The sequence below is a fragment of the Spermophilus citellus genome, assembly GCF_964194105.1.
Source record: "Spermophilus citellus genome assembly, chromosome: 8".
Taxonomy (NCBI): Eukaryota; Metazoa; Chordata; class Mammalia; order Rodentia; family Sciuridae; genus Spermophilus; species Spermophilus citellus.
Window position 1 is genome coordinate 20,475,363 of NC_138189.1, and position 22,934 is coordinate 20,498,296.

Below are 22,934 nucleotides of genomic sequence, written 5' to 3' on the forward strand. Positions count from 1 at the left end.
CTACAGAGAAGCAGAAGAACAGTGTGTCTGAGGGTCAAAGGTAGGAACAAGCTAATGGTTTGAAGAACACAAAGATGGCCAGTGAATGATAATGAGCAGATACAGGTAATGTAGGAGAAATAGACAGGGACCAGGCTAAGAAGACAGGTCAGATAAGAAGACAGTTGATTTAAAGGACAATGTCTATTAGTTTCTTTTCCCCACTTCATTGGGGATAATCTATAATTTCTTGTTTCTTTTTATGTCTAATTTGTTTCATTATTGAAAATTGGCTATTTTTTTAATATATGGCTGTTTGTATTTTTTTCTTTCCACATCTTTATTGGTGCATTATAGTTGTACATAATGATGGGGTTTGTATTGCATATTCACATATGTACATAACATAACAATATAATTTGGACAATATTACTCCCCAGCATTTTCCCTCCCCCTCTTCTTCCACCCCCTGGTCCCTTTCCTCTATGGTCTCAATTTGAAAATGGGCTGTCTTAACCGTTATAATGTAGTAACTCTGGACGTCAGATTCTCTCCCCACCCCAGAATTCATTATTGTTGTTTTATTTTTATAGTTGTTTATTTAATGACTTTTTTCAACTATTTCTATAAAAAGATTGTCTTGTATGCCCACTGAAGTCTCTGCTCCATTAGTTTAATTGTCAGCTAGTGATTTGACAGAGATTCCTTAAACATCTACAACCAAAATATCAAAATAAAACACACTCTCTCAGACTTTGAACATCAGCTTGGAATGGATCACTTCTTCAAGGCTTACCCAGGCCATTTACAAGTGTACCTTAGCCTTTACTTTTTTTTTGCACAGGGCCTGAAAGTCAGACGCAGGTGAAAGCCTAAGGGCATCTCAGGGCTTTTCTAGATCCCCCAGGAGCTTTTACTTATTCTCTCCTTCCCCATCCTCTGCATTCCATTGCTTTGTAGTCTGTCTAGTACTTGCCCATCTGTTATGCCTCATAACCAGGGTTAGTGAGGGTGAGAGAAAAATCTAGTATTTGCCTTTGTGTTTACACTCTTGACAAATGATGCCTGGCAAGCCACTTGTATACTAAGAAAGCTCTGAGATTAGGCAGGTGAAACAAAGGCAAATCTGAGACAGTTCCTCAGGTAGCTTCTAAACAGGTCAAAACACACAAACACAAATTTTTGATACAAGATCTGTATTGTTTCCTCCTGCACCAGCAAGTTACACTTGGAATGTGGTATGCTGTTTCATGACTGCTGCCAAGCTGGAGTGCAGGGAATAGAAGGCAGGTAAATTAAAATGCTAAAATACTGTCTTACTAAAATTATTTTTTCATTAAGCATTCCCTTGATATTGTTGTAAGTTTTTTTTACTAGATTCCAAAGCTTTAAAAAGTTGATTTTAATATTCTTGCTAGCTTAACCATTGCTTTGGTGGAGGGTCAGAGTTTAGGAGTTCCCTATTCCACTCTTCTAGTGATGGCTCTCCTCTGATTTCTCATTAATACTTTTAAAAAGATCATCCTGACTAGTATGTAGAAAAAAAGTGTCCCTTGAATGTAAGCTTCAAGAGAACAAAGACTTTTAAATTTCATAAGCAACATAGCCAGCATTTAGAATTATGCATGGCCTAAAGTCTGTTCTCAGCTAACACTGAATGAGTGGGCAAATGAATTGAGGGAATGAATGCAGGAATGAACACAGAATACAGAAGAATTCAAACAGAAATGATTAGAATTTTCTTAAACTTATAGGAAAAATAACAGATAAGTCTGCCTGAGAGTTAAATGATTTTTAAAAAAATCATAATTTGCTAATACCATTTGTTTCCTGCAAGGTAGGAAAAACAAGTAATTGCTAGAGAACACTAGTTAGGGAAGTTTCAGCACTCTAGAACAATGATTTGTCAGTTAGGGGCCGTTACTCCTACACACACACACACACACACACACACACACACACACACGGGAATATCTGAAGACTTGTCACAGTGGGTAGGAGGTGGGGTGGATGCTGTTAAACATCCTACAGCACACAGGATAACCCCTCAGAACAAAGATTAAGAAAGGATCTTAGAAGAAATAATGAATCTTAAATCTCTTTAATAAGTAGCAGTGTACTTTGTCATCTACGTTAATTAACTAACTTGAAAATATCTCATACTCCAAAATCCATTTGAAGTATAAATTTAGATATAAATTCAAGACCTCATTAAAATTTTATTTCAAATATGACTTTTAAATTGGTATTTAAATATGGTTCTATTCTGATGTTTTGTAAAATTGTAACTATTGAAATGAAGTAACAGTTATAACCTGGGAATTTTAATTCAGAAAGGCAATGGAAATAGCTAGAAAACTATCCATTATTTTCATTTTTACTTTTATAGACCTGTTGGTTATATGTGGAATGAGAATAAACAGAGGAAATGATCATTTCAACAAATGAATTAAATAAACTGTCCTAAGTAATCCCAAATGAAAGAGTGTAATAGTTTGCTTTCAGCTGGGATGAAGTTGAAGGGATCAGATGTGAATTATAAAATCAGTGAGGAAAGGAAAGGAAAATATTTAGTAAGTGCAAAGCATATTAATATTTGGGGTATTTTCTGAGTCATATTTGCTATTTATATCTCATCTAGTTCAAGGTTTATTTTTGTTGACAATGTTTACCATTCTGAGCTTTGTCAAGCCCCACTAAATCATCTTCTTATGTATATTGAATATAATACCAGTTCATATGTTAGACCTTCTTCATATGCATAAGGGAAGACAACGATCTTAAAACAATTACTCATAGCATGCTCCTAAAACTTTAAGGCCAGATACAAGAATTGTTCCCAGCATGCTGATGCCTGTTGGGTGTACTCTTGGATGATAGCCAGGTGAATGAAACTTCATCTTTGAGAAGCTGAAGTGATGAGAGGCAAGGAAAAGGACTTGGAAAAAACTGGCCAAGAACATGATAACCTCTTAGATCAAAGAAACGTTCTAGGTGGTATGTGCCCTAGGGTGTTAATGGATTCCTCACTGCTTCTTAGGCCTCTTGCTTTTGTTTGCCAGAATTTGATTTTGTTCCTCTTCAACAAAGTACACGAGGCTTTTTTGGAGCCTTATGCCCTGGTTAATCTTGGCTAAGCTAAAGTACACTCTTATCTAATTCAGACAAAAAGAGAAGTAGGTTTCTTAGGTTTATTTTATTTATTTTTTTTATTAATTTTTTTTATTGTTGGTTGTTCAAAACATTACATAGTTCTTGATATATCATATTTCACAGTTTGATTCAAGTGGGTTATGAACTCCCATTTTTACCCCGTATACAGATTGCTGAATCACATCATTTACACTTCCATTGATTTACATATTGCCATTCTACTGTCTGTTGTATTCTGCTGCCTTTCCTATCCTTTACTATCCCCCCTCCCCTCCCCTCCCCTCCCCTCCCCTCTTCTCTCTCTACCCCCTCTACTGTAAATCATTTCTTCCACTTGTATTATTCTTCCCTTACCCCTCACTTCCTCTTGTATGCAATTTTGTATAACCCTGAGGATCACCTTCAATTTCCATACAATTTCCCTTCTCTCTCCCTTTCCCTCCCACCTCTCATCCCTGTTTAATGTTAATCTTCTTCTCATGCTCTTCTTCCCTACTCTGCCTTAGTTACTCCCCTTATATCAAAGAAGACATTTGGCATTTGTTTTTTAGGGATTGGCTAGCTTCACTTAGCATAATCTGCTCTAATGCCATCCATTTCCCTCCAAATTCTATGATTTTGTCATTTTTTAATGCAGAGTAATACTCCATTGTGTATAAATGCCACATTTTTTTATCCATTCATCTATTGAAGGGCATCTAGGTTGGTTCCACAATCTTGCTATCGTGAATTGTGCTGCTATGAACATCGATGTAGCAGTGTCCCTGTAGCATGCTCTTATTAGGTCTTTAGGGAATAGACCAAGAAGGGGAATAGCTGGGTCAAATGGTGGTTCCATTCCCAGCTTTCCAAGAAATCTCCATACTGCTTTCCAAATTGGCTGCACCAATTTGCAGTCCCACCAACAATGAACAAGTGTACCCTTTTCCCCACATCCTTGCCAGCACTTGTTGTTGTTTGACTTCGTAATGGCTGCCAATCTTACTGGAGTGAGATGGTATCTTAGGGTGGTTTTGATTTGCATTTCTCTGACTGCTAGAGATGGTGAGCATTTTTTCATGTACTTGTTGATTGATTGTATGTCCTCCTCTGAGAAGTGTCTGTTCAGGTCCTTGGCCCATTTGTTGATTGGGTTATTTGTTATCTTATTGTCTAATTTTTTGAGTTCTTTGTATATTCTGGATATTAGGGCTCTATCTGAAGTGTGAGGAGTAAAGATTTGTTCCCAGGATGTAGGCTCCCTATTTACCTCTCTTATTGTTTCTTTTGCTGAGAAAAAACTTTTTAGTTTGAGTAAGTCCCATTTGTTGATTCTAGTTATTAACTCTTGCACTATGGGTGTCCTATTGAGGAATTTGGAGCCCGACCCCACAGTATGTAGATCATAGCCAACTTTTTCTTCTATCAGATGCTGTGTCTCTGATTTGATATCAAGCTCCTTGATCCATTTTGAGTTAACTTTTGTGCATGGCGAGAGAAAGGGATTCAGTTTCATTTTGATGCAAATGGATTTCCAGTTTTCCCAGCACCATTTGTTGAAGATGCTATCCTTCCTCCATTGCATGCTTTTAGCCCCTTTATCAAATATAAGATAGTTGTAGTTTTGTGGATTGGTTTCTGTGTCCTCTATTCTATACCATTGGTCCACCCGCCTGTTTTGGTACCAGTACCATGCTGGTTTTGTTACTATTGCTCTGTAGTATAGTTTGTAGTCTGGTATCACTATACCGCCTGATTCACACTTCCTGCTTAGCATTGTTTTTGCTATTCTGGGTCTTTTATTTTTCCATATGAATTTCATGATTGCTTTATCTATTTCTACAAGAAATGCCATTGGGATTTTGATTGGCATTGCATTGAACTTATAGAGAACTTTTGGTAATATTGCCATTTTGATGATGTTAGTTCTGCCTATCCATGAACAGGGTATATTTTTCCATCTTCTAAGATCTTCTTCTATATCTCTCTTTAGGGTTCTGTAGTTTTCATTGTATAAGTCTTTCACCTCTTTTGTTAGGTTGATTCCCAAGTATTTTATTTTTGGGGGGGATATTGTGAATGGAGTGTTTTTCCTCATTTCCATTTCAGAGGATTTGTCGCTGATATACAGGAATGCCTTTGATTTATGCGTGTTGATTTTATATCCTGCCACTTTGCTGAATTCATTTATTAGCTCTAATAGTTTCTTTGTAGACCCTTTTGGGTCTGCTAGGTATAGAATCATGTCATCTGTAAATAGTGATAATTTAAGTTCTTCTTTTCCTATTTTTATGCCTTTAATTTCTTTCGTCTGTCTAATTGCTCTGGCCAGTGTTTTGAGGACTATGTTGAACAGAAGTGGTGAGAGAGGACATCCCTGTCTTGTTCCAGATTTTAGAGGGAATGCCTTCAATTTTTCTCCATTCAGAATGATGCTAGCCTGTGGCTTAGCATAGATTGCTTTTACTATGTTGAGGTATGATCCTGTTATCCCTAATTTTTCTAGAGTTTTGAACATAAAGGGATGCTGTACGTTGTTGAATGCTTTTTCTGCATCTATCAAGATGATCATATGGTTCTTATTTTTAAGTCTATTGATGTGGTGAATAACATTTATTGATTTCCGTATATTGAACCAGCCTTGCATCCCAGGGATGAATCCTACTTGATCATGGTGTACAATTTTTTTATATGTTTTTGAATCCGATTCGCCAGAATTTTATTGAGGATTTTTGCATCTAGGTTCATTAGAGATATTGGTCTGTAGTTTTCTTTCTTTGAAGTGTCTTTGTCTGGTTTAGGCATCAGGGTGATGTTGGCTTCATAGAATGAATTTGGAAGTTCTCCCTCTTTTTCTATTTCCTGAAATAGCTTGAAAAGTATTGGTATTAGTTCCTCTTTAAAGGTTTTGTAAAACTCTGCTGTATACCCATCCGGTCCTGGGCTTTTCTTAGTTGGTAGTCTTTTGATGGTTTCTTCTAGTTCCTCAATTGTTATTGGTCTGTTTAGGTTGTCTATATCCTCCTGACTCAATCTGGGCAGATCATATGACTTAAGAAATTTATCGATGCCTTCACTATCTTCTATTTTATTGGAGTATAAGGATTCAAAATAAATTCTGATTATCTTCTGTATTTCTGAAGTGTCTGTTGTGTTATTGCCTTTTTCATCCCATATGCTAGTAATTTGAGTTCTCTCTCTTCTTCTCTTCGTTAGCATGGCTAAGGTTCTGTCTATTTTATTTATTTTTTCAAAGAACCAACTTTTAGTTTTGTCAATTTTTTCAATTGTTTCTTTTGTTTCGATTTCATTAATTTCAGCTCTGATTTTAATTATTTCTTGCCTTCTACTTCTTTTGCTGTTGTTTTGCTCTTCTTTTTCTAGGATTTTGAGATGAAGTATGAGATCATTTATTTGTTGGTTTTTTCTTTTTTTAAGGAATGAACTCCAAGCAATGAATTTTCCTCTTAGAACTGCTTTCAATGTGTCCCATAGATTCCGATATGTTGTGTCTGAGTTTTCATTTAACTCTAAGAATATTTTAATTTCCTCCTTGATGTCTTCTAAAACCCATTGATCATTCAGTAACCTATTGTTCATTCTCCATGTGATGCATGATTTTTCCTTCCTTCTTTTATCGTTGATTTTCAGTTTCATTCCATTATGATCAGATAAGATGCATGGTATTATCTCTACTCCTTTATATTGTCTAAGAGTTGCCCTGTGACATAATATATGATTATTTTTGAGAAGGATCCATGCGCTGCTGAGAAAAAAGTGTAACTGCTTGATGTTGGGTGGTATATTCTATATATGTCAATTAAGTCTAGGTTGTTAATTGTGTTATTGAGTTCTATAGTTTCCTTATTCAACTTTTGTTTGGAAGATCTGTCCAGTGGTGAGAGAGGTGTGTTGAAGTCTCCCATGATTATTGTATGGTGGTCTATTAGACTCTTGAACTTGAGAAGAGTTTGCCTGATGAACATAGCTGCTCCATTGTTTGGGGCATATATATTTATGATTGTTATGTCTTGTTGGTGTATGGTTCCCTTGAGCAGTATGTAGTGTCCCTCTTTATCCCTTTTGATTAACTTTGGCTTGAAATCTATTTTATTTGGTATGAGTATGGACACTCCTGCTTGTTTCCGCAGTCCATATGAGTGATATGATTTTTCCCAACCTTTCACCTTCAGTCTATGTATATCTTTTCCTATCAAATGCGTCTCCTGTAGGCAGCATATTGTTGGGTCTTGTTTTGTGATCCATTCAACTAGCCTGTGTCTCTTAATTGGTGAGTTTAAGCCATAAACATTTAGGGTTATTATTGAAATATGGTTTGTTCTTCCAGCCATATTTGTTTATTAATGTTACTAAACCTGATTTTTTTTCTTATTTGATTATTTCCCCCCTTTATTGTCCTACCTCCCACTGTTGGTTTTCATTGTTATTTTCCATTTCCTCTTCCTGTAATGTTTTGCCAAGGATTTTTTGAAGAGATGGTTTTCTAGCTTCAAATTCTTTTAACTTTTGTGTATCGTGGAAGGTTTTAATTTCATCTTCCATCCCGAATCTTAATTTCGCCGGATACACGATTCTTGGCTGGAACCCATTTTCTTTCAGTGTTTGAAATATGTTATTCCAGGATCTTCTAGCTTTCAGAGTCTGTGTTGAAAGATCAGCTGTTATCCTGATTGGTTTACCCCTAAATGTAATCTGCTTCCTTTCTCTTGTAGCTTTTAAAATTCTCTCCTTATTCTGTATGTTGGGCATCTTCATTATAATGTGTCTAGGTGTGGATCTCTTATGATTTTGCACATTCGGCGTCCTGTAGGCTTCTAGGATTTGGGATTCTGTCTCATTCTTCAAGTCTGGGAAGTTTTCTCGTATTAGTTCATTGAATAGATTGTTTATTCCTTTGGTTTGGACCTCCATGCCTTCCTGTATCCCAATGACTCTTAAGTTTGGTCTCTTTATGTTATCCCATATCTCTTGGATGTTCTGCTCATGGTTTCTTAACTGTCTTGCTGAGCTGTCTATGTTCTTTTCAAGTTGAAATACTTTGTCTTCATTGTCTGATGTTCTATCTTCTAAGTGTTCTACTCTGCTGGTAGTATTCTCAATTGAGTTTTTAAGTTGGTTTATTGCTTCCTGCATTTCTAGGATTTCTATTTGTTTGTTTTTTATTACCTCTATCTCCCTGTATAATTGATCCTTTGCTTCTTGGATTTGTTTATGTAATTCCTTGTCAAAGTGATCTTTCATTGTCTGATTTTGTTGTCTCATGTCTTCCTTGAGACTCCAGATCATCTGAAGCATGTATATCCTGAATTCTTTATCTGACATTCCATCTGTTGCAGCTATTACCTCTTCTAAAGTTGAGTTGACCTGCATTGCTTGTGGTCCTTTCTTGCCTTGTCTTTTCATACTGCTCACGTTTCTTTCTGCTTGGTAAAACTGTTGTGTTTTTGAAATTTTCCCCCTATTTATTTATATTGCTCTTGTATAGTTGAAAAATCTCCCTTGCAGGGCGGGTAGTGGCTGTGCTCCTCCTCCAATTGGGGTGATCTGTCTACCACGCTGGCGGGCGGCTAGGCCTGCTCTGCTGGTCGGTCACAGGTCTGCCCACCCTGCGGGCGCGGGTGGCGGCTCTGCTCTGGCCCCACACCAATTGTGGTGACGTGACTACCATGCCCACGGGTCATTGGGCCTGATCTGAATGCGGGCAGCGGCTCTGCTCGGCCCCTACTCCAATTGGTGTGACGTGTCTACCACGCTGGCAGGCCTCTGGGCCTGTTCCACCCGTGGGTTGCAGGTCTGCCTACCTTGCGGGCTCGGGTGGCAGCTCTGCTCGGCCCCCACTCCAAATGGGGCTACCTGACTGCCACTCCGGCGGGTCGCTGGGCCTTTTCCGGACACTGGCGGCGGCTCTGCTCCACCCCCACTCCAACCAGTGTGACGTGTCTGCCTTGCCGGCCGGCTGCTAAACCCATTCCGCCTGTGGGCCGCCGGTCTGCCTACCTTGCGAGCTCGGGCAGCGGCTCTGCTCGGCCCCCACTCCAAATGGGGTGACTTGACTGCCACGCCGGTGGGTCGCTGGGCCTTTTCCGGGCACAGGCAGTGGCCCTGCTCAGCCCCCACTCCAATCGGTGCGACGTGTCCACCACGCTGGCAGGCCACTGGGCCTGTCCCTCCCGTGGGTCACAGGTCTGCCTACCTTGCAGGCTCGGGTGGCGGCTCTTCTTGGCCCCTACTCCAAATGGGGTGACTTGACTACCACGCCATCAGATCTCTGGACCTGATCCAGGCGTGGGCGGCTGCTCTCTTCGGCCCCAGCTGCAGTTGGGTGACGTGATACCACGCCGGCGGGTCGCTTGGCCTGTTCTGGGCGCAGGCGGCAGCTCCACTCTGCCCCTCTGGTCCCCACAGCACCCAGCAGGACCCGGACCGAGAAGCAGTTTCCGCGGGATCCCCAGCCCTGGGCCAAAGCAGCTCCGGGAGCCAGAACCCGGCCTCCCCGAGCTCGGTGCACGCCCTGCTGGGAGCGGGCTCCAAGAAGCAGACTCCGCGGGTTCCCCCAGCCCTGGGCCAAAACGGTTCTGGGAGCCAGAACCCGGCTGCTCAGAGCTTGGTGCACGGTCCGCTAGGAGCAGGCTCCAAGAAGCAGTCTCCATGGGTTCCCCAGCCCTGAGCCAAAGCAGCTCCGGGAGCCAGAACCCGGCTGCTCAGAGCTCGGTGCACACTCTGCTAGGGGCGAGCTCCAAGAAGCCGTCTCCGCGGGTTCTCTAGCCCTGAGCCTGAGCTATCTGTCTGCGAGACGCAGGCAAATAACAGCCTGAAATTACCTGTTCCGTAGCTGAATGAGCTGAGATCAGTAGAAAACAGGGATGATTACATCAGCTCTCCAAGATGGCGGCCGCTGGCCTCCTCCGTGGACCGACCGGTGTGGAGAACCGAACTGGACCGCTTCCCTCCTCCGTCTCAAACCCAGAACTAAGCACTGAGCGCAGCCATTGCACTGCTGGCAGGAGCCCACAGAATCCGCAGCACTGCACCTCCTCGCCGCCACCTCGCCGCTTCCCAGCGCGCGCCGCAGGCTCCGGCTGCGGGGCAATCCGCCGAACAAGCCCTGCGACCCTCCGTGCGGAGAAATCGCCTGCAACCAAGCCCCCGCAGCCGATCCTCACGCGATGAAAATCCCTCCACTAGATTCTAGGGCACCTCAATTTCGCTGGAAATTCCCAACAAGACAGCCTTCAGCTGTTTTAACTCGTCATTCTCCCACACAGTGACGCGGCATACGGGGGTGATGCACTCCCTTCGCCGCCATCTTCCTACCCCAATTCTAAATAAATAATCGGTTTCTTAGGTTTAAATTCATAATTAAATGTGGTACTCTCCCTTTTGAGAACATAAAATAGCTAGGGGTTAATGAGCATTTGTGGTACACTAAACATCATACTGGTGCATTTTAAATACGTTAATTCATATGTGTTTCATTGCAACTCAGTGAGGTCACTCTTGTTTATCTCCATTTTCAGAAATGAAAATAGGAGTTGAGAGAGAATTGGTAATTTCCCAAAGTCAAAAAAATTAAAACTCAAGTCTGTATGACATCATTGATCATTTAGCCTTTCAACACTGAGTTATTGGAGCCTCCTTCCTTTTCTGTATCTTATGTATTCATAAATGAATTTTATTTTTTAATATTTTATTTGTAATTCTTTATAATACTTATAAATGCTCAAATTCCCATTATTAACAATATATATTGAGCTAAGTATCTCATTTGTAGAAGATACTATGTTGGATGCTGAAGATAATAAACAGAATGATATGTGGGTCTTAACTTCAAATAGCTTTTAACCTAGTTGCTTATGGAGCAACTATAGATTCCAGAACTTGGGGGAAAGGTAGTAAAAGAATGATTAACCATGAGTAATATTGTTTAATTGGTGCTTTATACATACAGTAGGATTTATTATGTAATGTTCATACATGCTCATAATTTGATCAGTCTCTTTCCCCAGTGCCTTTCCTTTCTCTCCCTCCCTCACCCTGATCCACTTGTTCTACTCTACTAATCCCCCTTTTATTATTTTTATTATTTTGGTTACTTCATTATAATTATGTATATAAGCAGAATTCAATGTAGTATGTTCATTCAAGTATAATTTGGTAGATTTCATTTCCCAGTACTTCCCCATAACACTCTCTCTCCCCCTCTTGATCTCCTTCCTTTACTCCATTGGTCTTCCTTCTGTTTTCATGAAAACCCTTTGTATTTTGTAATTTCTTTTATTTTCTCTCTCTCTAGCTTCCACACATGAGAGAGAACATTCAATCCTTGCTTGGCCTTGTGAATCTGACATTTCATTTAGCATAATGTCCTCCAGTTCCATCCATTTACCAGCAAATGATATGCTTTCATTCTTTATGACTGAATAAAACTCCATTGAGTATGTTTTTTGTGTGCATGCACCACATTGTCTTTATCCATTCATTTGCCAGCAGGCATCTAGGCTGGTTCCATAACTTAAATATTGTGAGTTGTGCTGATATAAACATCAGTATTGCCACTATAATATGCTGATTATAGTTCTTCTGGAAGACGAGGAATGGGATAATTGGTGTATGTGGTGGTTTCATTCCTAGTCTTCTGAGGAGTCGCCTTACCACTTTCCAAAGTGGTTGTACCAATTTGCAGACTTACCAACAATATATAAGTATACAATTTTCCCTACATCCTCGCTAGGATTTGTTGTTTGTATTCTTGGTGATTGCCATTCTAATTGGAGTGAGATGAAATATCATTGTAATTTTGATTTGCATCTCCCTGCTTGCTAAGGATGTTGAATATTTTTACATATTTGTTGACCATCTGTATTTCTTATTTTGAGAAGTATCTGTATTGACTGGTTTATAAAGAACTCAGTTTTTATTATTTGCTCAATCTATAACTAGTAAAGAAGATAAACTGAAATAGCAAATGCAGAAGTTCAGAAATGATGTGTGTTCACAGGGAGAAAAAAGACTCAATCAAAGACATAAAGAGCTAAAGAGACTTGAAGAAGAAAGATGACATTTGAGTTCTCTTCCTAGGTGCCTCCAAACCCGGGATTGATGCTTGTGATGTCATTAGAAAAGCATACTGGCCTTCAATGTTATTCTAATCTGGTTTTAATTTTCAGTTTCTAAAGAACAGAGTACCTTAAAATTGGTGAAAAAAAATCTTCCCATTGGAAGATCTTTATATGTACAGTTTTTTTCAAGTCTCACAATTTTTGGCATTTATTTTAGACATAACTCACATTAATTTTAGTTAGTTTATGCTTCAGAGACAGTCTTGCACATCAGACAGATAATTGAAGCTCTGGAGTTTGGTTCCTAAGGTCACCCAGCTGGTTTGTGATTTATTCTGTTGGTAAAGAGAAAAATAAAAACTGATTATAGGGGAGTAACATAAGGGCAGGAAACTAACATGTTAAGTACTGACTTTGTATTATGAAGGCCAGGGGCTGGGGTTGTGGCTCAGCAGTAGAGTATTAGAACCCAGTGGGGTTCTAATCTTCTGATTAAAGATTAAAGATCTTGCTTCTTCTCTGTTCATAATTATTTACCTATTCCCCATTCATTCATTTAGAAAACATATATTCATCATCAGTATGTGTATAGCACTATAAGATGTATACAGATAAATAAAACACATTTCCAACATCTGAACAATCTGCTAACCAGCTAATTATAACAAAATATGGTGAAATAGTAGTGTTGGAATTATGAACAAAGTGGCAGAAAACCCAAAAGATGAACATGTAATTATGATTATGAGATCAGAAAATGTTTCTTTGGGGTTATAACTCCTTGGTAAGGTTCTGATAGAATGGATAGTATATAGAATTATCAAGCTCAAAGCTACCAAAGTACAAAAAGTGCATGATGAGGTCTGGTGATTACATCATCTAGTGTGGCTATGACACACGAGTATGGAGTCTGGAGGGAATGGCAAAGGGAAAGTAGGTGCATCTCAGGTTTCAGGACATGATTGTAAGTGTTTAGGCCAGGTCAAAGGTTTTGAATTGCACCCTGTAGTCATTTTGCCAATACTACAGGGCCATAATGTGAATTCCATAAATAGAGGGACAATGACATGTTCATTTTAATATCTCCAGAGGCTGAAGAGTAGATTTTTATATATTGGCTAATTTAATGAGTAGGAACTCAGTGAATATTTGATTGATAGATGAATAATCAGAAGTAAATAATGGACATAGAGGTCTTTTTCATGGTTCATCAATATTTTCACAAGGTAATTTGAACCATTTCAAAAGTTGCTTTGGGAGCTGAGGGTTTGGAGGAAAGAATACCAATCAGGAGGTTCTTACAGGATGATAGAAAAGAGTTCATCAGAACCTGATTGATTATAGGACCTTTAAGTAGGTAAGGAAATAAATGGCTGAGAATGGTAGAGGTAGATGCTCTAGGGCTTCATATATTCATTCTGCAAGCATTTAATGAGTACCTGTTTTATTTCTGAGCACTGTTTATCTCTGGGGATAGAGATAAGTGAGAAATATTTCCTGTACTCAAAGGATTTATTCTGTTGGTAAAGAGAAAAATAAAAACTGATTATAGGGCAGTAACATAAGGGCAGGAAACTAACATGTTAAGTACTGACTTTGTATTATGAAGGCCAGGGGCTGGGGTTGTGGCTCAGCAGTAGAGCATTTGCCTAGCATGTGTGAGGCCCTGGGTTCGATCCTCAGCACCACATAAAAATAAATAAGTAAAATAAAGATATTGTGTCCAACTACAATTGAAAAAATAAACATTAAAAAATAAATAAATAAAGGCCAACCTATCATGTCTAAGTATTTAAAAGCTATAGTCAGATTAATAAACTGTTAAAGTCTACTCCATTTTCTTGCCTTAATACATATACCTTCATAACAATCTGGAAGTCCAAGTTGAAATTCAGAATTCTCAGACTCATCAGCTGTTCCTAGCCCATAGTGTTCCACCACCTTTTCATCTTGTACAGGTTTCATGCTTCCACAAATAGACACCCTTTTGTCACCTCTGTGTCCTGGAGTATACACCCATCAGTAGGGTAACTCTACCAAAAAAGGCCTGGGAATTTCTGGGCCTGGGATGTGCTCTATAAGGGAAGATATGGACTCAGAGATAGGAAGAGCTAGAGGAGGGCCAGAGCAGGACCCTCGGCCCAGTCCTAACTTCCTTTGTCTAAGAGCAGTTTGAGATGAGAAAATGGGTTAAGAAACTTGCCCACATGTCTCCAGCAGAAAGTGGCAGAGCCAGAATTGCACAGCATCGTGAGCACACCAGGGTGGTACCTCAGCCAGGCCAAATAGCTGAAACACAAGTGCTCCTGAACTCATTGCCTGCAGTGAGGAGCAGGAGACTTTCTATGAGGGAAAGAGTCAGAGAGATGTTTCTAAGAGGTGTATGTTGAAAATCTTGAAGGGATGAGTCAGGGACAGGGCTGGAAGTGGAGAATGTTGTCTATAGTCCTTGTCCTGCACCCAGAGACAGGAAGGGTAACAATCAATTTGGGAGAGTTAGAGGTACGTTTATGGGATAGGGAGGAAGAATAAAGCTGCTGACATTAGAGTTAAGCACCCAAGAACCAAAAGGCGGCATATGACATTTTGGTGACAGGGCTAAGGGATGAGTCTGGAGTAAAAATGGCTCAAAGTTTTCTCCCCTGAAAAACAAGGGAGGTGGCAAATCATTTATAGAAATAGGGTCTCTGGAAGGAGGCTCAGAATACTGGGCTTTTAAAGTTTGGATTATATGTTAATGATGAGAATACTGACAGAAAGAGAATGAAAGTAAGTCTGATGGAAGGTAGCTATGCTTAAAGAATGGACAGGAGAGATAATTAGTCAAAAACAAAAAACTGAACAGTAGAAGTTTCTCAGTGATAAGGAGCCTGATTTGCATAATGTCACCAGTGCTATGGTATGATTAAGTTTGGGAAGGAACTTTCAGTTCCTGTGAGGCCATTAACTACAACACTCAAGGAAAGGAGACCTCTACATTTAGCAATAAATAAGAAGTTAGGACTACAGATATGGAAAATTGTTTGAAAACGTTTCCTGGTATATGAGGAAGTATAGGGAGTGAATAGAATTAGTTTTCTTTCTTAAAAAATTAAGTTGGCTTCAAAGGAAGAAGAGAGATTATACATTTGTTTGACAAAAAGGGTCTGGGAAGAAAATGGACTTTTGATGATGAGTATGATCATAATGTGAAGATATTTATAATATTCTTGGCTGAAATTTTGCAGTGATATATGAGACAAGAGAGATAAATATTTTGATAGAACTTACCCATCCATTTCTAAAGACAGACCCCCACCATTGTCCATCTCAAGATTAGATATGTTCTATAAACATCCCAGTCTCTGACAATCATCACAAGAAGCCCAGGGCTTCCAGGTCACCCCTTATCTAGTGAGTCTCACCTCCCAGTCTTCAGTGCTCTTTTACAGTGAGGCCTGCTCTTCTCCTCCCTAGCTTGGACCTCCCATCCTCTCTCTTTCCTCCATTATTTTTCTTTGTAGCATTTAAAACTATCTGGCATGTGCTCACTTATTTTATGATGACTTTCCTTTCCATAATAAAATGTCAGCTCCAGTACTTAGTTAGAATAGTGTTCAATACATGTTTGTTGTACAATGCATAGAGAAGGAGTTGGGAATAATTGATGGAGCAGGATTCCAAAGCAGGTATTGGCAAATGTTTTTAACAACCAGCCAAATGGTAGTCTTTTAAATCTTGCTGGCCACAGTCTCTGTTCCATATTATTCTTTGTTTTATAAATAATCCTTTAAAAAATGTATAAGTCATTCTTAACTCACAGACCATACATAAACAAGCTGCTCAGTGACCTTAGCTTACCAACAGCTGTTAAAGTCAAGGAAACAGGATTCAAAGCACAGGTAAGGATAATAGCTCTGAAAATGAAAAGGGGTGTGTCTTCCTCTGAGAATGAAAGTGAGAAAAAAATGAAATATAAAGAGCAGACCAAAAGAATCCATGTCAGTGACAGCCTTCTCATACAGGAAAAGTAAGGTCTGCTTGCAAAGTGGGAAAGTTCTAAAAGAATATGTTGGCAAATCAAATAGAGATCAATAAGACAATTGATAAGCACCACAGGATTCAGTCAAAGTTAGACAATATAAATCTGTGCAGTGTGCTATAAAACTGAGGGGAGATGGGAAAAGTTAGGTCCCAAGAATTTTTGGTTGTGATGTTAACAAACTTCTGAAGCTGGCCTGGCATACTAGTTAAGAAAAAAATAATAATTAGATTTCTCTTATGTTTTTTTTTAATTTAAATATTTCTAGAAACAAAGAAAAGTGAACTACTGTATGAGTGTTAATACCAACAATTAACATTTATTACAGCCTAAGCTATTTATTAATGACTAAGCAATGGTCATTATCTCATTAATCATCCTAAGTGGGTTCTAGCATTATCTCTGATTTGCAAATAAGGGAGCTGAAGCTTAGAAAAACTTACCCAAAGGCACACAGAGCTCTTAAGTGACAGTCAGATGAAGCCAACCAAGTTTGGCTGATGTTCAGTCATGCTCTTCATTAATTGCAGTATGGTGCTGATTAGTGAACTGATATCAACATGGCAGGAGGTTTCTGGTAACAATTACAGTTCTCACCCTGTCTTAGTCAGCATTTTTATATTGTCTTAGATGAGGACATAGATAGTGCATGTATCAAATTTTCCAGTAATGTGAAATCAGGAAGAATAGGAACACATTAGATAACAGTCATGAGAATCCAGAATTATCTCCAATTAGAATGATTCACCAAAGAAAAATTTAGCAGAGATAAGAATGTAATCCTTTACTTAGGTCCAGAAACCACTTCTCAAATGTACTGTCTTAGCTGTGGGGTATGTAGGAAGAAAAATGCCAAGAGGTTTTAGGCATTCCCCTTAAGGTCCGTGATTAACTGTGGCTTGCCCAGAGAAAATTAGACAGGAAGCTATTTAAGACCACTTCATCTGAGGAGTAATTAAAGAAACTCATGAAGTCTTAGAGCTAAAAGCTCCTATGGTGATGGGGCTAAAGAGAGAGCAAATGTTTCTGAAAGTTTCATCTACTCTAGAAGATAAATTAGACTTGTTCTGTGTGACCTTTGTGGTCAGAACTAGGAATAAGAAATAGGCATTACCGGGAGCCAGAGTTTGACTTGGCATGAGAAATAATTCTCCCCAAATTAACCAGTGCAAAATTATACTCATTGCATTGGGAGTTAATGCATCCCCTATTGCTGGACATGTTTTCAACTGAGACTGAACTATCATTTCTTAGAACTTACTCTAGATGACCTGCCAACACCAAGTCTTTGTCTCTAAACGTGTCAAATGAATAAAACAATTCTATACCATTTTTCAAAAAAGTAAACTCATCTTTCTTCTGTACTGTTTGCAACCTGATTTAGTGCAGTGTTAGATGTACAGTGATATATGTTACAGAAATTCTGTTTTGAACCTAGTCTGTACAGATTCTGATTTTTCACTTGTAATATGACAAGATGTTTAGCACACTGAGTTACTCTTTGAGTATTTCTCTGAAAAGGATGTGTACTTTACTTGTAATTCTTGCCAAAGATTATACTGAATTTGTACTATTTTCCTGCCAATATTTCTTCTAAACCATCTCCCATATGTAATTTGTAGTAAATTCTCTAAATATTCATGGTGTTTTCTGTAATGTTTTTCAAGAAGAGCCTTGAAAACCTTATTTCTATTCTAAAACTCTAATTCTATTTGTGGTTTTAATTCTTTAAAGTTTACCTAATAAACAGAGTTATACTACTTATTGATAAGAAATACTTTTTTAAATTTTTTAGGTGTCATCCCTTTTCATGGATTTTCCATGTATGGTAAGTTGGGCTTTAAAATATTCATTGTTGAAAATTTATGTATAAATAGCTTTAAAATATGCATCATTTTTAAAATGAAAAAATAAAGATAACACTGTATATTTATATCATCACACACTTAACAAATTATTATGAGCATTTCTAAACATTGAATTTAGTATTTGTTTATCTGTCCAATTTTTAAAAATCAAAAATAATAGGTCATTGTAATTGTTTAGTTGATGATTGTTGCATAGATTAGAAATAGAATACTCTTAAGTTTTTTTTTCTGAGGTTTACCATCTGATTCTAATCCAGTGAAACAGAGACACACATTGTTAATTCTAATAGGTATAAAATCAGTTTGCTTAAATTCCTGAACTAATTCTTATATGAGTCTTAAAAAAAAAAGAAGAAGAAGAAGAAGAAGAATAGGTCAGAAAGAATCTGAAGGGAGGAACAATACTGAATTTGAGCTCATGATTTCTCCAGATTACTGGTGTGCACAGCAACAATGACATTGGAGCATTTGGTCATCCTCTGGAAAAGGCATGTGCAGGAGTGAGAACGCTGAGTGCCTCATGGGCCCCACTTGCACTGAGTGAGAAATGCAAGAAGCTTAACAAAGAGTAGAAAAAGAAGGGATGCTCTACACTAAAATCATTTGATTTTAATATGTTCATGTATACACATAAACTTGTTATTGTCCCCTTTATCTCTACCCCTTCCCTTTAGAATAAACAGAAGTACTTAAATGTTTTACCTTTGTAAAAAGAATCAGCAATAAATTAGCACTTTTCTTTTTATAAAAGCACCTTCATGTTTCCATCAGACAGTCAAGGTGAATGACATAAAACTTTTTAACAACTTACAATGAAAAGAATACTGAATAAAATTTTATAACATAGTATCCTTCCCACATATTTTTTATAAATATGAAAAATCTAAAATAGAAAAGCCTCAAAGCTTGAGAGTACAATTTTTTTACCTCTAATAATAACAAATATTAGCCTTTTATCCTTTTTTAATAATTCTAACTGCAGGGATTTTCCAAGTAAATAGTTTTAAGGCGTACTTGAGTGATTTGACAATACTTGATGCTGCATAAGTTTAAATTTTCTAGCAATTGTCAGTGCTCAAAATATATCATGGAGGGCTAAGGATATAGCTCAGTGGTAGAACACTTGCTAGTGTGCACAGGCCCTGTGTTCAAGACCCAGAACCACAAAATTAAAACAAACAAACAAAAAACAAAAACTAAGCCAGGCTTGGTGGCCCAGGTCTGTAATACCAGCTATGCAAGATGCTAAGGGAAGAGGATCCCAAGTTCGATGCCAGTCTGGGCAACTTCAAGAGACCTTGTATTAAAATAAAATTTTAAAAGGAATGGGAATGAGCCTCCAGTACCACAAAAAGAATGTTTCGTTTTGTTTTGTTTTAATCCTTGGAGTTAGGATCTGACTTTTCACTTTCATGGTCATTTAAATAGGCTAAGGAGAAAACATGAGCTAAGGAAATAGATGGTGCAAAATGTTTGATGTAGGTTTATGTGCACCATTTTGCAAAATTGTTTTAAGCAACTACAGATACTAAATTAAGTAGTCATTTAAAATGAGTATCTAGAATAATCATAGATCATCCCTAAGAAACTCAAGTTAATACTTCACCACTTCGCTTTTAGTTTCTGTTTTTTGTTTTATTTTTTAGTTATGCTACTTAAATTTTCAAAAATTTATTCAAAACTTTTCTCTAATTTAAATTGCCTTCTGTTCTCCCATTTATATAGACTAGTATATAATTATAATTGTTATTATGATTTCATAAATAAATTCCTACAATACAGTATTTAATTTGTTGAATAAACTAATAAGCTAAATTTATTTTTATGTAAGAGCCAAATAAGGAAAAATGCTTGAGATTAAAAAAATTAAATCATGTAGAAGATTTTTTACATATTATATATAATAGATTAAAGTTTTTCTATTTCATAGCTATATAAGGAAATTCAGCATAAACAGTTGTGTTATCCTGATTAATAATTAATTTTATTTTTTGTATCATAAATGTTTTTTAGAAATATGATTTTTTTAAAGTTTTTTCTTCATTCCTTCATTGGAAACAGTCACTAAAAATTTCTAAACTCATAAAATCTTCAGATTCAGCTTATAGATTTTTATGTATCATTTATGTATAAATAGCTATAAAATATGCATCATTTTTAAAATGAAAATAAATTCTAAACTTTCACTTTGAATTTATATTAATGCCATGTATTTGTGCCACATTGCTTTCTCTTAGATTGTTATTGCAATTAGAACATGAATTATTCTTTTAAAATGTGTGGAATACCCTTATTTGGGGAATTTTAATAAGCGGTCACTTATTTTGATAAGTTTTTAAAGTTAGTTTTTTAATGGTAAGACATGCCTGTCTTCTTAAACTTTATATGTCTCTCTACAAAATATATATTACATGTTTTTCTATATGTATGTATATAGTCATTTTTATATTTAACTATCTCAAAATGTTTCTTGCCCTTCAGAAAATGTAAAATTTTTTGGCAATGATAGTTTTCAGTGACTTATTAATCATTAATACTGTATGTATTGCTCTTTATCTCAGATAATTGAATTTTTATACTTACAGACATTTAAAATAGTTTACCATTTTTTCTTTCATTTTGTCAAAAAGAAGAGATCTAAATCAGCTCCCTGATATCCTGGCTTACTTAATTCCCACTGCCTTCTGGGGTGTACCTGCAGATTATAAAGTCTCAGAACTTCTAATTTGTTGAATTTATATCATTTAAATAACCCTAAAAGAAAGACATTTTTATCAAAATTAATATATAAGTAATGTAGTTTTGTCTCGATACATAATAAATGTGTTTGTGCTACATAAAATTCATAAAGCTTGAAAAGAAGGCAAGTGTGACAATGTTTGTCAGCATAGAATAGTCCTGTGGTCAGGTCAGTCTCCCAGAGTAGCACTTTCCTGCTGTGGGATATCTGGTTGACTTGATCCACCTGTGTGTAATTGCCAAGAACTAGGTGCAAAAGAAAATGTACTTCAGTGTTCACTAGAGAAATAAGTTCTCTGGCAGAGCATTGTTTTAAGTCAATGAAAAGTGTCTTGCTCTACATAGAGATATGCTAATATAGATCAATAGTGTCAAAATATTACTCATAATCTTTATTTTCAAATTGTGTTAATTGAAGTCCTTGATTCTAAAAGATAGTCATATTTTAACTTACCTGACTCAAAATTAAAAGCTTTGAAAAGTTGCTTAAATCTTTTGTGGGACAAAGTAAAAATGAGTTGTCTAATTGTCACTTTCTTGTTACTTAAAAAAAAAAAAGGAGTTGCCAATGTGCTGTTGTAAATTCTAGGATAACCAAGGCAATGGAGGAAGACCCTGTCTCAAAATAGAAAGTCCTTGGGATGTAACTCAGTGGTGGAGCACTCCTGGGTTCAATCCCCAGTACTGTTAAAAAAAAAAAAAAAAAAAGGACTGGACTTTATGCAGTTCTTAAATTCTTAAATATTACTTTTAATTTTTAATATCCTTATATAATTCTGTTCTGTCATTCTCGGCCTACTGTTAAAATGGGATAATAGTTTATAATTTAATGACTCAACTTTCACCTGTGCCAAAATGAAAAATTTAGATAAGATTTTAAACTTGTTTATAAATGAATATGATTATTATAAAATATTCATATTATTTCATATTTCATGGGCTTATTTTAAAATTTTTAGTAGTTTAGAAGTATTATCAATTAATTTTTTTTCTTTCAGTTGCACCACTTTGTTTTCTATATCATGAACCTTACAAATTGTATCAGATATTCCGTGAGATGTATGTACGTTTTTTCTTCAGACTCCATTCCATCTCTTCTCATCCTTCTGTAAGTTCATAAAAAGTTTGATTCTTATCATACTCCAATCTGTTCTTTCCTTTAAGAAAAGTCTCCTACTCAAATTATAAAGTCATATAAAGTTTGTGATTTCAAACAACATATTTCTGTAGAATAAACAAAAGAGAAGAAAATCATATTTAAATATTTTTGGTAATAGGAAAAAGTTTCTTCTCAACTACATTTAATTTAATCTTTATATATTCAAAGAACAAACATAGAATATCTGCATTACTATCCTTGACAAGGATGCCCACCTTCTTTGCTGATTTGCTCATCTGTGAAATGAGGTTAGTACTATATCATCCGTGGTGCTGTAGAGCAGTCTACAAAGCACGGAGGGTAGTTAAGACTTGGTTCATTGCAGGTACTCAGTAAGTAAATGGCTGCTGCTTTCATTGTTATTATTATAGTTATTATCATCTCTTCTTTTTTAATGAAAATCGAATATTTATTTATGTCTTATTTTTCAGTTTCTTATTAGACTACTTATCAATTACTGTGGTAAATAGATGTTTTCTTTGTATTTATTCATTGTAAAGCACCTTTGACCTCAGTATGAGGGTCAGGAAAAGCTTACCAGGAGTTGCATATTTTTATCTGTTTTATTTTCTGCTCCTTTCTGCTATCTTTTCCCCCTTCCTATAAACCTAAGTAAAGGCAGTGTTTATTTCATTCTGTTATGCTTTTCCCCAGCTTTGAATCCAGTTTGCCCTACCTGTGATTAACTTGACTGCCTCTCTAGAAGTATTCAATTGGAATATGTCTCAAGGCTACCATGTTTCTCCACAGAGACGATTGTGTTACTGCTGCTAATCAAATAACTGCTCTTTGTCCCCTGCTCCCATTTTAAGACTATATCCCTATTGCACATTTCTTATGTACAGTTTTGTTCTGCATTGCTAGTGCAACTTGTCAAGTAACAGAGTCACAGATAAACAAAGCACCACCAATTATCTTGGGCTTCTTCTTGGAGAATTGATTTAGTTATTACCTTA

The 22,934-nt window shown here is 37.0% G+C and overlaps 1 protein-coding gene across 3 annotated transcripts in view; it reads left to right on the forward strand.

Annotated features, from left to right (window-relative positions):
* The window catches only part of TBC1D19 (TBC1 domain family member 19), a 146,475-nt gene that overhangs the window by 109,713 nt on the left and 13,828 nt on the right, over positions 1–22,934 (forward strand). For 2 of the 3 annotated variants that reach the window (XM_081303211.1, XM_081303213.1), the window contains 2 exons: positions 18,008–18,040; positions 21,818–21,927. In XM_081303211.1, coding sequence (XP_081159337.1) covers positions 18,008–18,040; positions 21,818–21,927 — 143 coding nt within the window. The remainder of the gene's footprint in view (positions 1–18,007; positions 18,041–21,817; positions 21,928–22,934) is intronic. The other variant, XM_081303212.1, reaches the window with a different exon arrangement.